The following is a 17,137-nucleotide window of genomic DNA, read 5'->3' as shown; positions in this document are numbered from 1 at the left end:
TCATTCTGCACAAAACATGCACCTATGTTACATCAAAACTAACACTATCTCAAAATAGACTGAAGTGAGACTCCATATGACACACATCATCTACGAGTTCCATTAGGTGTGTCCAAATTGATTTCCAAGCATATGATACATTCCTTGCAAACTGTGCACCTATCTTGCATCAAGATTTGCACTATCTCCAAACAGACCGAACTAAGCTTCCACTTGAGCCTCTTAACCTAGGAGTACCATTGGATGCTTCCACAACGCTTTCTGAGCCTATGGTGCATTTGGCGCAAACTGTGCACCTATCTTAGACCGAAACTAACACTGTCTCCAAATTGATTTTTGTTGGTATGCTCCATGCAAACCGTGCACCTATCTTGCATCAAGATTAGCACTATCACCAAACAGACTGAACTGAGCTTCCACTTGAGTCTCTTCACCTAGGAGTACCATCAGGTGTGTCCAAAATGGTTTGAGCCTATGGTTCATATGGTGTAAAACATGCGCCTATGTTACACCAGAAACTAACACTATCTCCAAACATGCGCCTATGTTACATCACAAACTAACACTATGTCACACTCATCTTGGAGTTCGATTGGTGTGTCCAAGTTGATTTCTGAGCATATGGTATGTTCCATGCAAACTGTGCACCCATCTTGGATCAAGATAAGCACTACCTCCAAACAGATCAAACTGAGCTTCCACTTAAGCCTCTTCACCTAGGAGTACCATCGGGTGCTTCCAAAATATTTTCTAAACCTATGGTGCATTAGGCACAACACCTATATTGCACCGAAACTAACACTGTCTCCAAATAGTCCGAAGCGAGTTTCCATATGACACACATCATCTAGGACTTCCATCAGGTTCATCCAAATTGATTTCCAAGCATATGGTACATTCCATGCAAACCGTGCACCTATCTTGCATCAAGGTTAGCACTATCTCTAAATAGACTAAACTGAGTTTCTACTTGAGCCTCTTCACCTCGGTGTACCATCGGGTGCATCCAAAGTGGTTTCTTAGCTTATGGGGCATTAGGCGCAAACCGTGTACCTATCTTGCACCAAAACTAACCATATCTCCTAATGGACCAAAGAAAGATTCCATATGAGACACGTCATCTAGAAGTTCTATTGGGTGCGTCCAAATTGATTTCCGAGCATATGGTACATTCCATGCAAACCGTGCACCTATCTTGCATCAAGATTAGCACTATCTCCAAATGGACCAAACTGAGCTTCCACTTGAGTCTCTTCACCTAGGAGTACCATCGGTTGCTTCCAAAACAGTTTCTGAGCCTATGGTGCATTAGGCGCACACCGTGCACCTATCTCACACCGAAACTAACACTGTCTCTAAACAGATCGAAGCGAGATTTCATATGACACACGTCCTCTAGGAGTTCCATCAGGTGCATCCAAATTGATTTCCAAGCATATGCTACGTTCCAGACAAACCGTGCACCTATCTTGTAAAGATTAGCACTATCTCCAAGCAGACCAAACCAAGCATCCACTTGAGCATCTTCACCTAGGACTACCATGGGGTGCTTCCAAAATGGTTTTTGAGCCTATGGTGCATTAGGCGCAAATTGTGGACCTATCTTACACCAAAATTAACACTATCTCAAAATGGACCGAAATGAGATTCCATATGACACACGTCAACTAGGAGTTCCATCAGGTGCGTCCATATTGATTTCCAAGCCTATGGTACGTTCCATGCAAACTGTGCACCTATCTTGCATCAAGGTTAGCACTATCTCCAAAGTGACAAAACTGAGTTTCCACTTGAGCCTTGACATAGGAGTACCATTGGTTCATTTGGCATAAACCAAGCACCTATGTTACACCAAAACTAACACTGTCTCCAAATAGACCAAAGCCAGATTTCATATGACACACGTCATCTAGGAGTCCTATCGGATGTGTCCAAATTGATTTCCGAGCAAATGGTACGTTCTGTGCAAACCATGCACCTATCTTGCATCAAGATTAGCACTATATCCGAACAGACTGAACCAAGCTTCCACTTGAGCATCCACACCTAGTCATACCATAAGGTGCTTCCAACATGGTTTTTGAGCCTATGGTGCATTAGGCGCAAAGCGTGCACCTATCTTTCACAGAAAGAAACATTGTCTCCAAATGGACTGAAGTGAGATCACATATGACACACGTCATCTAGGAGTTCCATCGGGTGTGTCCAAGTTGATTTCTTAGCATATGGTATGTTCCACACATACCGTGCACCTATCTTGCATCAAATTAGCACTATCTCTAAATGGACCAAACCAGGCTTCCACTTGAGCCTCTTCACCTAGGAGTACCATCAGGTGTGTCCAAAATGCTTTCTGAGCCAATTGTTCATTCTGCACAAAACATGCACCTACGTTACACTGAAACTAACACTATCTCCAAATAGACTGAAGCGAGACTCCATATGACACACATCATCTATGAGTTCCATTAGGTGTGTCTAAATTGATTTCTGAGCATATGGTACATTCCATGCAAACCGTGCACCTCAAGATTTGCCCTATCTCTAAATAGACCAAACTGAGCTTCCACTTGAGCCTCTTAACCTAGGAGTCCCATTGGATGCTTCCACAACGGCTTCTGAGCCTATGGTGCATTAGGCGCAAACCATGCACCTATCTTGCTCCAAAACTAATACTATCCCCAAACGGACCGAAGCGAGATTCCATATGACACCCATCATCAAAGAGTTCCATCGGGTGCGTCTAAATTGATTTCTAATGGTATGCTCCGTGCAAACCATGCACCTATCTTGCATCAAGATTAGCACTATCTCCAAACAGACTGAACTGAGCTTCCACTTGATCCTCTTCACCTAGGAGTACCATTGGGTGCATCCAAAATGGTTTGAGCCTATGGTTCATTCGGTGTAAACCATGCACCTATGTTACATGGAAACTAACACTATGTCCAAATTGACCGAAGCGAGACACACGTCATCTTGGAGTTCCATTGGGTGTGTCCAAAATGATTTCGGAGCATACGGTACGTTCCATGCAACCGTGCACCCATCTTGCATCAACATTAGCACTATCTCCAAATAGATCGAACCGAGTTCCACTTGAGCCTTTTCACCTAGGAGTACCATTGGGTGCTTCCAAAATGGTTTCTAAGCCTATGGTGCATTAGGTGCAAACCGTGCACCTATCTTGCACCAAAAGTAACACTGTCTCCAAATGGACCAAAGTGAGATTCTATATGACACACGTCATCTAGGAGTTCCATCGGGAGCATCCAATTTGATTTCCTAGCATATGGTATGTTCCATGCAAACTGTGCACCTATCTTGCATCAAGGTAAGCACTATCTCCAAATAGATAAAACCGAGCTTCTACTTGAGCCTCTTCACTTCGGAGTAGCATCGAGTGCATCCAAAGTGGTTTCCTAGCTTACAGTGCATTAGGCACAAACTGTGCACCCAACTTGCACAAAAACTAACCATGTCTCTTAATGGACTGAAGTGAGATTGCATAAGACACACATCATCTAGGTGTTCCATTGGGTGTGTCCAAATTGATTTTTGAGCACATGGTACGTTCCACTCAAACCGTGCACCTACTTGCAAAGTTTAGCACTATCTCCAAACAAACTAAAACAAGCTTCCACTTGAGCATCTTGACCTAGGAGTACCATGGGGTGCTTCCAAAACATTTTCTAAGCCTATGGTGCATTAGGCGCAAACCATGCACCTATCTTGCACCAAACTTAACACTATCTCAAAATGGACCAAAGGGAGATTCCATATGACATGGGTCATTTAGGAGTTTCATCGGGTGCGTCAAAATTGATTTCTGAGCATATGGTATGCTCCATGCAAACCGTGCACCTATCTTGTATCAAGATTAGCACTATCTCCAAACAGACCAAATCAAGCTTCCACTTGAGCCTCTTCACCTTGGAGTACCATCGGGTGCGTCCAAAATGGTTTCTGAGCCTATGGTTCATTCGGCATAAAACATGCACCTATGTTACACCAAAACAAACATTGTCTCCAAATGGATCGAAGCGGGACACCATATGACATACGTCATCTTGGAGTTCCATTCGGTGTGTCCAAATGGATTTTAGAGCATATGGTACGTTCCACGCAAACAATGCAGCCATCTTGCATCAAGATTAGTACTATCTCCAAACAGATCAAACCAAGCTTCCACTTGAGCCACTTCACCTAGAAGTACCATTGGGTGCTTATGGTGCATTAGGCGCAAATCGTGCACCTATGTTGCACCAAAACTAAAACTGTCACCAAACGGACCGAAGCGAGATTCCATATGACACACGTCATCTAGGAGTTCCATCGGGTGCGTCCAAATTTATTTCCAAGAATATGGTACAATCCATGCAAACCATGCACCTATCTTGCATCAAGATAAGCACTATCTCCAAACAGACTGAACCAAGCTTCCACTCGAGCCTCCTCACCTAGTCGTACCATAAGGTGCTTCCAACACGGTTTCTAAGCCTATGGTGCATTAGGCGCAAAGCATGCATCTATCTTTCACCGAAACAAACACTACCTCCAAATGGACTGAAATGAGATTCCATATGACACAAGTCATCTAGGAGTTCCATCGGGTGCATCCAAGTTGATTTCTGAGCATATGGTATGTTCCACACATACCGTGCACCTATCTTGCATCAAGATTAGCACTATCTTTAAATGGACCAAACCAGGCTTCCACTTGAGCCTCTTCACCTAGGAGTTCCATCGAGTGTGTCCAAAATGCTTTCTGAGCCTATGGTTCATTCTGCACAAAACATGCACCTAAGTTACACTGAAACTAACACCATCTCCAAATAGATCAAAGGGAGACTCCATATGACACACATCATCTACGAGTTCCATTAGGTGCGTCCAAATTGATTCCTGAGCATATGGTACATTCCATACAAGCCGTGCACCTATCTTGCATCAAGATTAAACCTATCTCCAAACAGACCGAACTAAGCTTCCACTTGAGCCTCTTAACCTAGGAGTACCATTGGATGCTTCCACAACAGTTTCTGAGCCTATGTTGCATTAGGTGCAAACCGTGCACCTATCTTGCAGCGTAACTAACACTGTATCCAAATGGACAGAAGCGAGATTCTATATGATGCACCTATCTTGCATCATATGGAATCTTGCTTCGGTCTATTTGGAGATAGTGTTAGTTTCGGTGTAAGATAGGTGCACGGTTTGCACCTATTGTACCATAGGCTAAGAAACCATTTTGGACACACCCGATGGTACTCCTAGGTAAAGGGCTCAAGTGAAAGCTCATGTTGGTCTATTTGGACATAGTGCTAATCTGGATGCAAGATAGATGCACGGTTTGCATGGAATGTACCATATGCTTAGAAATTAATTTGGACGCACCCGATAGAACTCCTTCATGACGTGTGTCATATGGAATCTTGCTTCAGTTTGTTTAGAGACAGTATTAGTTTCGGTGCAAGATATGTCCACTGTTTTTGCCTAATGCACCATAGTCTAAGAAACCATTTTGGTCGCACCTGTTGGTACTCCTAGGTGAAGAGGCTCAAGTGGAAGCTTGGTTCGGTCAGTTTGGATATATTGCTAATCTTTATACAAGATAGGTGCACAGTTTGCATGGAACATACCATATGCTTGGAAATCAATTTTGACGCACCCGATGAAACTCCTTGATGACATGTGGCATACGGAATCTTGCTTCGGAACATTTGGACACATTGTTAGTTTCGGTGCAAGATATGTGCACGGTTTGCGCCTAATGTACCATAGGCTAAGAAACCATTTTAGACGCACCTGATGGTACTCCTAGGAGAAGAGGCTCAAGCGGAAGCTTGGTTGGGTCTATTCGGAGATAGTGCTAATCTTGATGCAAGATAGTTGCACGGTTTGCATGGAACGTACCATATGCTTAGAAATCAATTTGGACGCACTCGATGGAACTCCTAGTTGACGTGTGTCATATGGAATCTCGCATCGGTCTATTTGCAGACTGTTAGTTTTGGTGCAAGATAGGTGCACAGTTTGAGCTTAATGCACCATTGGCTAAGAAACCATTTTTGACGCACCCGATGGTACTCCTAGATGAAGAGGCTCAAGTGGAAGCTCGGTTCGGTCTATTTGGAGATAGTGGTAATCTTGATGCAAGATAGGTGCACGGTTTGGGTGGAATGTACCATATGCTCGGAAATCAATTTGGACGCACCCGATGGAACTCCAAGATGACGTGTGTCATATAGAATCTCGCTTCCGTCTGTTTGGAGACATTCTTAGTTTCAGTGCAAGATAGGTGCACAGTTTGCGCCTAATGCACCATACGCTAAGAAACCATTTTGGTTGCACCGGATGGTACTCCTAGGTAAAGGGCTCAAGTGAAAGCTCAAGTTGGTTCATTTGGAGATAGTGCTAATCTTGATGCAAGATAGATGCACGGTTTGCACGGAACGTGCCATATACCTTGAAATCAATTTGGACGCAGCCGACAAAACTCCTTGATGACGTGTGGCACATGGAATCTCGCTTCGGTCTATTTGGAGATAGTGTTAGTTTCGGTGCAAGATATGTCACAGAACCGACCAAATTATAAGAGTTCAAGTGTAGAAACGATCGACTAGCAATCCAGTTTCCAAACTTGAGCCCATATAATCCCGGTAGTCAACTGAAATCACGAAGGACTTTAAACCAACTTGCAACAAACCAATATCGTAATAGTTCAACATAACACAGCGAATGTTACATAGTCATTCATCGCCGTCGAAGCGGCACCCCATCGGAGTTACTTAGTTATTACAACACAAGTTTATAGTAGTGGAAGCAAAATAGTTTACAACGCACATTTCAAGGTTCAGTTCACAAGTTCTTGTTTCTACCAGAGTCTCATGCCATCCATCAAAAGCAACAGGTATGAAGTAGTTAGAGAACCGTGCCCAACAGTTTAATCTTCATCCCCAGCGGGATGGAGACAGGTCTTGCAGAAGCCATCATAAAAGATATCATCTGCAACAGGTGGGAATAAACCCTGAGTACGAGGATGTACTCAGCTAGACTTACCCGTCTAGTAAAACATAAAAGACACCATGGATCCAGAAAGGTTAAGTATAAAGTGTAGCTGGCTTGACTCAACATTTGCAAAAAGCTCAAGTGGATACTACATTATTGGTAAAAGCATCATATTAATCATCATTAGCCTACCACTAGATTAGCACATATACTAAAGCACTTCACTTTGATTCTTACAAACAATAATAACCATATCAAGTTCATCATATGCTCTTCCTTGCTATCATCATTATCACGAACCATTGTTCTTTAGTGAATGCTACGTTTGCCGCTGCTGTGTCAAGTTCTCACTATCCGGGAGAGACAGCGATTCGAATCGATTCCTATCCAGCTGGAGGGTTATTCCTAGCACTCACCCAAGCATCCCCTGTCAGAGAGCAAGTGGGTCACCTTTGGTACGACTCAGGAATCGCGGCTCCGATCAGCGCCGCACTCCCAGGGCTACCACTCTGCCAGGGAGGTCAGGACTTTTAACTCACCTGCCTTTGGTCTTACGCCAATGGTCCCCCGCACACCGCACTTCCTCCGGTAGTGCGCACTTTATACTTGCCGGTCTTCCGGCATGAGTCATACTACTAGGCTTCACGGTCGGAACGAGTTATCCGGCCAACTAAGTGTTAGGCATGCGTTCAACATGACAAGAGGGCGTACAACGATCGGTCCTTAGCTGCCACAAACGGTGTTACTACAACCTTGCAAAACTCCGCCCGGCTTAAATCATTTTAATCAGGTTCCTTCCACAATAGCACATATAGACAATCGTGATCCGACACAACGCTATCTCGCGCAGGTGACAGGATATCACCCGACTTCTACCGATTTAAGCATGGCTAAGCTGCTACTCGATCCTAACTCTATGACCAGGCAATGGTAAAATATCTGGACAAGGAATATGGATAATGCAGCAAGGGTTTCATCACAACTCCTATACGTAATGCATCAATAGATATAACATAATCAAGTGAACTTTCGAAATTAAAGTGGGAGACTTAAGATGCTCCGGGGCATGCCTTTCACAAACGATGCAGGATCGTGATTAGGGCACTCGACCTCCTCTTCGGGCTCCTCATGTCCGGCTTGCTGGACCTCTACCTCCGGATTGATCTCCTAGCCCTCGGGGTTCGCTTGATTGAGCTCGAAAGAAGCGGTCGTTTCCGGTGCACCTATTGCATGCACGATGAATAATAATGTGTGAATCCTAGATGAGGATAAATGCTTTGATAACATAATTTGAACTTCACTGGACACTCATTTACAGAGTAACTTTCATAACAAGTCCAGACAAGATGACTAATTAGCTTAGCAAAACTTACCAAGTCAATTATAAACAGCAAGCATCACATAACAGAACAGCTCAGTAAACAGATCATAACTATTGCTATATAGACCCAACAAACATCAATGAGGACATTCTGGAAAGCTTAAGAAATTGTCTATATTTCATCTTTAAACATTACAGCAAGATTCATAAGTTAATCAAGTCAAATAAACAAAGTTGCAGGTTCTATCCCAGAAAAACAGAAAGTACCTATTTCTGGAACCTAAATTGGAAGAGCCATTACTCTTAGACTATTGGACCAATTGATCCCAAATTAAAACCACAGCTAGTTCATATAGTCTATAACAACTTTGATTTAGACAAGTCTTCCAAAAAACCAAGTTATCATCAAGCAAAGGTTAAATTACTCCCTTGCTGTCCAGAATAGCTTTTAACCCTTTAATTAATTATTTGATGACAAAGCCAAAACATAAATAGTGCCAACCAAATGGCTTACAAGCATAAGATTACCCTAAGATTACCAGAACATCACATGTTAACCACTAAACATTTCATAACAAGGCATTTATTAAATTAATTACATAAACGGACATAATTACAAGATACTAGCAAAAGTGCTCAGAAAAATCTACAAAAATTACACCAGCACAAGCATAGCATCTTGACATTACCATAAAATTTTTAGAACAATTGCACATGCCCAATTCAAGATAAGCATTTAACATGTGACAAGGTGCTTATTTCATAAATTAAGAAACATAGCTTAGATAGTGTCAAACAACATATTTCAGATTATTTACATGTTACTATTACCATAGACAAGTTTGACACCAAAGTAGAGCACCAGCGTAAGCACCAAACATATATTATGATTTAAGTAAGAAAACAAGCCATATCACAAACATAAATTACATATCACAGGTACAATACTCCAAAATCATGAAATATTTATCATAGCATTCTCATACCACTCAGAGCATAGCATAAAAATTTCATAGCAAAAGGAGTAGTATATCAAAAGATATGAATTTATACTTAAATAACAAGATTAAATCGTAACAATTATTTTTCCTAGAAAACATGGTGCGTGTTGTATTTTTATTAAAAACTAGAGGATCACTACAAAATTTATTTCACAATTTTTGGATCACAGGAACTAGAGATATGATTTTTGCAAAAACAGCACAACCCTAAATCAAACAAAGGAGAAATAGAGACTGACAGGGGGGACCCCGCAAGTCAACGGACCCCACACGTCAGTGACCCGAGAGCAGAGGCGCGACTTGACCGACAGAGATCTCATCGACGGCGAGGTCTCGGCGACGGCCAAGAGCACCATCGTGCTCCTCACTCCATTCCGCACCGATTGGTACGAGAAACCCTAACTCTACCGATCCCTAAGTACCTCGCCCTCGCGTATGGCGGCACGGCGGTGGTGTGCGGCCGACCACCAGCGTCTTTGGTCGGACACCGGGCCAAAGAGGACTTGGACGAGCATCAGCACAACTCAGCGGAGCTGTTGGGACAAGAACGAGGAGAAATGGTGGACTACATAGCCCTGGCCACGACACCGGAGATCACGGCGGAGCTCCGGTGAGGTAAGCTCGCGACGGAGAAGACAATGCGGGCTTACCGAGGCTAGGCAGCCGCAGCCAACTCGACGACATTGTTGCGGGGAAGCTGGCGGAGCTCTAGACGGAGTCGCTTGGTCGGAGATGCTGAGACACGAGGGTGCGAGCTCGCCGAAGCAGCGGCGGCGACGCAGAGAAGATGACGGACGCGAGAGAGGGCGAACCAGAGTGGAAATGGCGCTGTCCACACCGGGGGCGTCGTGGCGAGCTGTAGGACACGCTGAGGACTGACGAGCGCGACCAGCGGCGACGTATGTCGATGAAAGCTAGTCGGCAGTCTACCTTGGGGTATACCCACGGTAGTAGTTTATCGGTAGACGGTGCGCAAGCTACGAACTCGATGGTGACGCAAGACACAGACAAGGTTTTTATCCAGGTTCGGCCGCCGTGTGGGCGTAATACCTACGTCCTACATCTGATTGTATTGGATTGAGAGAATAATCTATCCTAGGGGGGTCCCTTGCCCCTCCTTATATAGTCCGGAGGGCAGGGTTATAGATTTGGAAACTAATCCTAGTCGGTTACAACTGTCATAGATAGCACGATATCAATTACTATTCTAACCGACTAGAATTCTACTTGATCTCCACGTCTTGTTTCCTTGCGCGAAACCCCAAGCAGTTGGATCAAGCCTCGAATTTGTCTCGTAATGGGCCAAGCCTCCTGGCCCAAGTCTAGTCGTGAGGGTATAGGGCTTTATACCCCCACAACTAGTCCCCGAGCACCATGTATTGTGATGTAACACGCCGTCTTGAGCTTCTTCGATCAGTGAGGCTTGACGTCTTCAATAAGCAGGAAAGTCGCCCAAACAGTTGCAATGGTATTTTGACCAGCTCAAAAGACAGTTGATCAATATTGTCATCGAAGAAGCAAGTTGTTCGAAGAATGCATGGTGCTCTAAATTAAAAAAGATTTCTTTTCTGGTGAAGTGTGCCCACTATACTTTTCTGAAAAGTATAGTCTTTCAAAAAGCAAGCATATTCACCGCAAGGTGAAGTGTGCCCACTTAGTCCCCGAGCCTGGTAGTAGGTGTCGCAGACACATGGTGCTAGGGTCAAAAGAAAGGTCCTTCAAGAAATTCGAAAACTGAGATGCATCGCCAGATGCATGGTACCGATGTAGTCCCCGAGCTTGCTAGAAGGCAAAGTATGAGCCTTGTAGCAAGGTCTAAAAAATTAGAACTATCCAGTCCCCGAGCATATCATGCTCGTTTGCCATCGTATAGACTAATCGACCAGTCCCCGAGCATATAACGCTTGGTGATCGGTACAGTCCCCAGTTCTCCACACTGGCAGACTGGTTGACCAGTCCCCGAGGGTATAGTGCTCGGTGGTCGGTGCAGTCTCTAGGTCTCCAAACTGGCAGACTGGTCGACCAGTCCCCGAGCGTATGGTGCTCGGTGGTTGTTGCAGTCTCTAGGAACGTCCGTCCTCCACCAATTTTTGTCTATTATTTTGAAAAAAAGGGCATCTTGACACATTAATGTGTGATGTGACGAGACATCCTGACGCATTGTCAGGTGGCTGCGTGAAAAGGTGCGCCTGGTAACTGTGCAACCGCTCTTTGCACGGTTCAAGAAAAGGAAACCATCAATTATACAAAAAGGCGGCCGTATGAACTGCCGGTAATTGTTGAAAACCGAAACGCCGCGTCCGCCGCTGGGCCCGCCCACTTCCCACGAATGCGGGAAGTGTGAAGGGTGGAGTTGTTGCTTATAAAAGCTTGACATTGCCCCCGTATTCTTTACCCTGCCATTGCCTTCTTTCCATTCTTGCCATTCTTGCCTTCTTCAATCACCGTCAGTCCTCCCAACTCGCAGTCGTTCCCGCAGCGTCAATGGCGAAGAGTAACTCCAAAAAAAGGGCCGAGCTGATGGCTAAGGAGTGGAAGAAGTCCTGGAGCAGCATGAGGTCCCTCAATGACCTCGTCAGTATGGGGCTGCTGCACAGCCAAGAGCTCGGCGGCTGGAGGGCGCCAGAGGGGGAGAGCTACCCCGACCCCCGTGCCGGTGAGATCGTGGTTTTCGAAGATTATTTCGAGAGGGGCTTTGGGGTTCCTGTCCATCCTTTTCTCCAGAGGCTTCTTCTTTACTATGAGATCGGGATCTGCAATCTGCACCCGAACTCCATTCTTCTTATTTCTACTTTCATCCATCTGTGCGAGGCCTATGTTGGGATAGAGCCGCACTTCGATCTTTTCTGCTACCTTTTCTATTGAGCAAGAAGGGAGCAGTTGGAGGCTCCAAGATTGCAGGTGGAGTATACCTCAATCTGCGCGACGGGATGAAGAACCAGTATCTCAACTGCCTGTGGAATACTTCTCTCACCGAATGGTACAAGAAGTGGTTCTGCATCTGGGAAGAGCCGGGCAGCTCCACGTTCTGCGACGTGGGCTACATTTCGGAGAAGAGAGTCAGTTGGACAGACCGCCCGCAGTTCGCTGGTCAGGTAGAAGACCTGATGAAGCTGATCGACTGGTCCCGTTTGGACGGGCCAGGAGTGGTCGGCAACTTCATCTGTCGCCGGGTGATGCCCTGCCTGAAGAGGGTTCACTCGGCGTACGAATACGCTGGGAGCCAGGACCCGACCAAGATGAGTCCTGAAGTTTTGGGGAAGGCGGAAGTGCAACAGCTGCTGAATGAGCTGTTCAACTTTGCAGACGATAGCTTTGTCCGGAGTGGTGATCGGATGCAGGCCTTCAAGCTTGGACGACCAGCTCCTAAGGTAATATTACTTACTGAATTTACTTCCTGAGTACTTGTTCTCCCAGCTATTGACTTATCTTTGATGCTGCTGCAGATTGGAGACATTGACCGGTGTGCAGTGTACATATCACTGGCACCCGGCATGGAGAATCCCGTGGGAATGGACCCGCCAGAGGACGACGCTGCTGAGTGTCCCCAATACACCAGCAGCGATGAGGAGCAGAACCGCCCCACCCCGACCACCGAAGGCAGAGTGGTGGGAAAAAGGCCGCTGGTGGTGGATCCATCTCCTGCGGAGACGCTACCGGCGGAGGGCAGCAAGGCGCCAAAGCGCCGTCGGCTCGTCCGGATCACCGACGACGGCGACGAGGAGTCGGAGGCCGCGCCTTCTTTGGTTCGGAGGCCGCGCATTCGTCCGGACGTTGCGCTGGCCACCACTGGTCGGGTGACCAGCGACCCGCCTGCACCGCACGTCGAGCCGACGCGCGTCGCAGAGACGGGGGCGCAGGCACCGACCGGTAGGACCAGGAGAAGGTTCACCGCGACACACAGGCGCTCTGACCTGTAAGTTTTTAATCTTACTTTCGTACTGCGATATTTTGTGTTTTGTTGTTGTTTTTGACATTGTTTAATGTCGTCTTGCTGTTAGTGCGGCATCGGACATCGACCCTGGCCACATTGCTGGCCAGAGGGCAGCCGAGCCTGTTGCTGCCGTTGGGGACGCCGCGCCGCAGACCACAGAGCAGCCCGCGGTGACAACCACGGCTGAGAGCACCGAGGAGCATCCGGCCCCGGCAAGGGCCGCGGCGAGCACCTCGACGAGGAACGAGGAGGCTACTAGGACGCCTCCCCCGAGTAACGTTGTGGAGGAGGGAAGCAGAGCCCCGACTCCACCACCAGCCGAAGAAAGGGGAGTCCCGATCCCGCCCCGAACAGGGGCCTCTTCGCCCGTAGGCTCCCCTGGCCTGGACCAGGGTCCAATGATGCCTGCGACCACGGCCGGTGGCAGTGCGGCGAACGAGGAGACCCGGACGGCCTTTGACGATGACGTGGAGGAGATCCAAGGTCGCCCCCGTGATGGCCGCCAGCACGTCTACGTGTGGCGCCAACGCAGGGACCACTTCATCGGACATGAGGAGCTCGCGTAGACAGAGGAGGCCACGAGGGTGGAGCGCGTGGCAAAGCGTCTTGTGGACGAGGTTAAGGTAAGTGATCCTTTGCGCTGCTCGACGCTTATGTGTGATGTTCCTGGGTTCAGCATGTATTCTTCTTGTAGGGCGCAATGAAAATGGCGAAGTACCAGAAAAGGTGCTTCGACTAGATTGAGGGCACGACCTTCGTGTTGGCCTGCAAGACGACCTTCGTGTTGGCCTGCTTGACTTGTCGTCGACGGTGATCGGCGACATCAACCTCTGCAGGACGGTCACGCTCCCCGACCAGCCGGGGTCAGATAGATCAGCCAGAGAGTTATCGGGAGCGTCCATTGCCAGAGATGGGCGATCGACGCCTGCGGTCTCGACCAGCCAGGCGCCGGTGGCCCCAACCCCTCCAACTGGGCAGCAAGGCCAAGCGGATGATCAGCCCGAGCAGTAGGCCTGTAGGATAGTCTGTAGGAGCAGACTAGGAACCGCCCAGTGGGGTGTTTATTGTAAACTCTGTATGTAAAGTTTGTAATAAAGTTTGATTTTTCCATGACCATGATTTTGAGCGCTGCAATGTTATCTGAGTGATGTATCACTGTGTTTGATTAATAATCGTTAAGGATCTTCGCCCCAGAGGAAGATTGTTGTGTTCGTCGAAAGCTCTGCGTGTAAAAAATATATAGCAAAAAAGAGAACTTTTATTATTGCTAATTATAAGAAACTTACAAGCAGAAAGTGCTGGAATTTATGGATAGAAACGACGCAGTTTGTCTATGTGCCAAGAATTACGCAGGCGTGTTCCGTCTGGATGCGCCAGTCTGTAGGATGTAGGGCATGTGACTTCGGCGACCACAAGGGGTCCTTTCCAAGGTGTGGATAATTTGTGCGTTCCTTCCTGGTTTGTTTTCCACTTGAGTACCAGATCACCGACCACGAAGGAACGGTCTTTGACGTTCCTGTTGTGGTACCGCCTGATGGCGTCGAGATACTTTGCTGTTCGAAGACATGAGATTAGACGCTTTTCCTCCATGCAGTTGATTTCGAGCTCCCTGTTGTTGTCAGCCGTTGACTCTTGGAGATCCGAAGGTTACATCAGATGGGAGCACTGCCTCGGAGCCATAAACCATGAAGTAGGGTGACACGCCTGTATTGTGACTAGCCTGTGTTCGAAGACCCCAGACCACGGCCGGTAACTCTTTCATCCATCGACCAGGTGCTCTGTCATTCTCGGTGTACAACCTTTTCTTTAGGGCATCAATAATCATTCTGTTCGCGCGCTCTACTTGACCGTTTGCCGTGGGTGAGCTACTGACACGTACTTTATGACTATGCCCCTGTCATTGTAGAAGTCCCAGAACGTAGTGCCAGTGAACTGAGTGCCCAGGTCGGTGATTATACTGTTGGGGATCCCGAATCTGTGTATGATTTGATTAAGGAACTCCACAGCTTTCTCGGAGGTTGCTTTGACCAGTGGCATGTATTCGAGAATTTGTCGATTAGGACAAAGACGAACTTGAAGTTGCCGGGAGCCGGTTTAAATGGCACGATCATGTCAGGGCCTCAGCAGGCGAAAGGCCTGGATGACGGAATAGTTTGAATCTCGTGAGCAGGTACGTGGGTCCTCTTGGCAAAGAACTGGCATCCTTCACAATGTCAGACCAGTTTCTCGGCGTCGGCGACCGCGGTTGGCCAGTAAAAACCTGCTCGGAAAGCCTTCCCGACCAGTGTTCTGGAGGCCACATGGTTGCCGCAGGATCCGGTGTGTATGTCATCCAAGATCATGATGCCGTCATCTTGGGATATGCATTTGAGCAGCACTTCAGAACTTGCGTTCTTTCGCATAAGTTTGCCATCCACCAGTATGTAATTCTTGGATCGCCGAATGAGGCGCTCGTTCTCCGTTTTATCCTGAAAGCTCGACCCGTCCGATATATACCTGATGAAAGGGGTGTGCCAGTCACGGCTGCTGGTTGTCGGAGTAGCGTCGTCTATGAGCATTGCCTCATTAGGTTGCTTTTCGACCAGGTCTATGCCCACACTTGGCGCGTGGATGACCTGAACGAAAACACCTTGCGAGATTTGGGCCCGAGATGACCCTAACTTTGACAGCGCATCCGCTGCCTGGATCTTGTCCCGGACCACGTGGATGTATTCTATGCCGTAGAAGTTGGATTCCCATTTGCGGATTTCTTTGCAGTAGAGGTCCATCTTCTCGTGGGTTGTGTCCCATTCCTTGTTGAGCTGGTTGATAACTAAGGCAGAGTCGCCGTGGACGTAGAGGCGTTTGACTCCCAGTTCGACGGCTAGTCGTATGCCGTGTAGGCATGCTTCATACTCAGTGACATTGTTTCATGCTGGAAAGAGGATTCTAAGGATGTAGCGTAGTTTGTCCTTGTTAGGCGACACAAAGAGTATCCCGGCGCTGGCATCGTTGATGTTCAAGGACCTGTCGAAGAACATTGACCAGTGGTCGGAGATGTCAGAGACGGAAGGTTCGTTGAGGTCCGTCCACTCTGAGATGAAATCGACCAGGGCCTGAGACTTCACGGTATGCGGCTCTGGAAATCTAGGGAGAATGGGCATAATTCCATTGTCCATTTTACAATTCTGCCGTTGGCGTCCTTGTTGCGCAGAATGTCCCCCAGAGGGAAACTGGTGGTTACCAAGACCCGGTGGCCATCGAAGTAGTGCTTAAGCTTCCTGGACGTTATTAGGATGGCGTATATGAGCTTCTGTATCTGTGGGTACCTGGTCTTGGACTCGTTTAAGACTTCGCTTATGAAATAAATGGGTTTCTAGACCTTGTAGACGTGGCCTGGCTCATCTCGCTCGACTACTATTGCCGTGGAGACAACCCTGTCTGTTGCTGCGATGTAAAGAACAGGCGGTGAGGTGAGGAAGGTCTTGAGCTAGGTGAACGCAGCGTCAGCTTCCTCTGTCTAGGAGAATTTTTCTGACGCCTTCAAGAGTTTGAAGAAGGGAAGGCCTTTTTCTCCCAGTCTAGAATGAAACGACTGAGGGCAGCCATACATCCGGTGAGCTTCTGAATATCCTTGACATTCTTAGGTGGTCGCATGTCGAGCAGTGCTTTTACTTTTGAAGGATTCGGCCGTATGCCGTCGCGGCTGACGATGTTGCCGAGCTGTAGACCGGAGGGGACCCCAAAGATGCACTTTTTGGGATTAAGCTTCCACTTGTATTTGTTTAGTGCCTTAAAAGTTCGGTCTAGATTGGTGACTATAGTGCTCGCATCCTTTGTTTTGACTATGACGTCATCTACATAAGCCGACGAGGTCATCGCGAATCTCAT

General features: G+C 47.2%; 1 protein-coding gene across 1 annotated transcript; it reads left to right on the top strand.

Moving 5' to 3' along the window:
• Positions 12,510-14,006, top strand: LOC110433686 (proteoglycan 4-like). The gene is made up of 5 exons (XM_021456198.1): positions 12,510-12,704; positions 12,780-13,024; positions 13,335-13,750; positions 13,838-13,890; positions 13,962-14,006. Exons 1-5 carry the CDS (start codon positions 12,510-12,512, stop codon positions 14,004-14,006), a joined length of 954 nt encoding a protein of 317 aa, XP_021311873.1.

The sequence above is a fragment of the Sorghum bicolor genome, chromosome 3 (genome assembly GCF_000003195.3).
Source record: "Sorghum bicolor cultivar BTx623 chromosome 3, Sorghum_bicolor_NCBIv3, whole genome shotgun sequence".
NCBI classification, from domain to species: domain Eukaryota; kingdom Viridiplantae; phylum Streptophyta; class Magnoliopsida; order Poales; family Poaceae; genus Sorghum; species Sorghum bicolor.
This window is presented reverse-complemented; position numbering and strand designations above follow the sequence as displayed.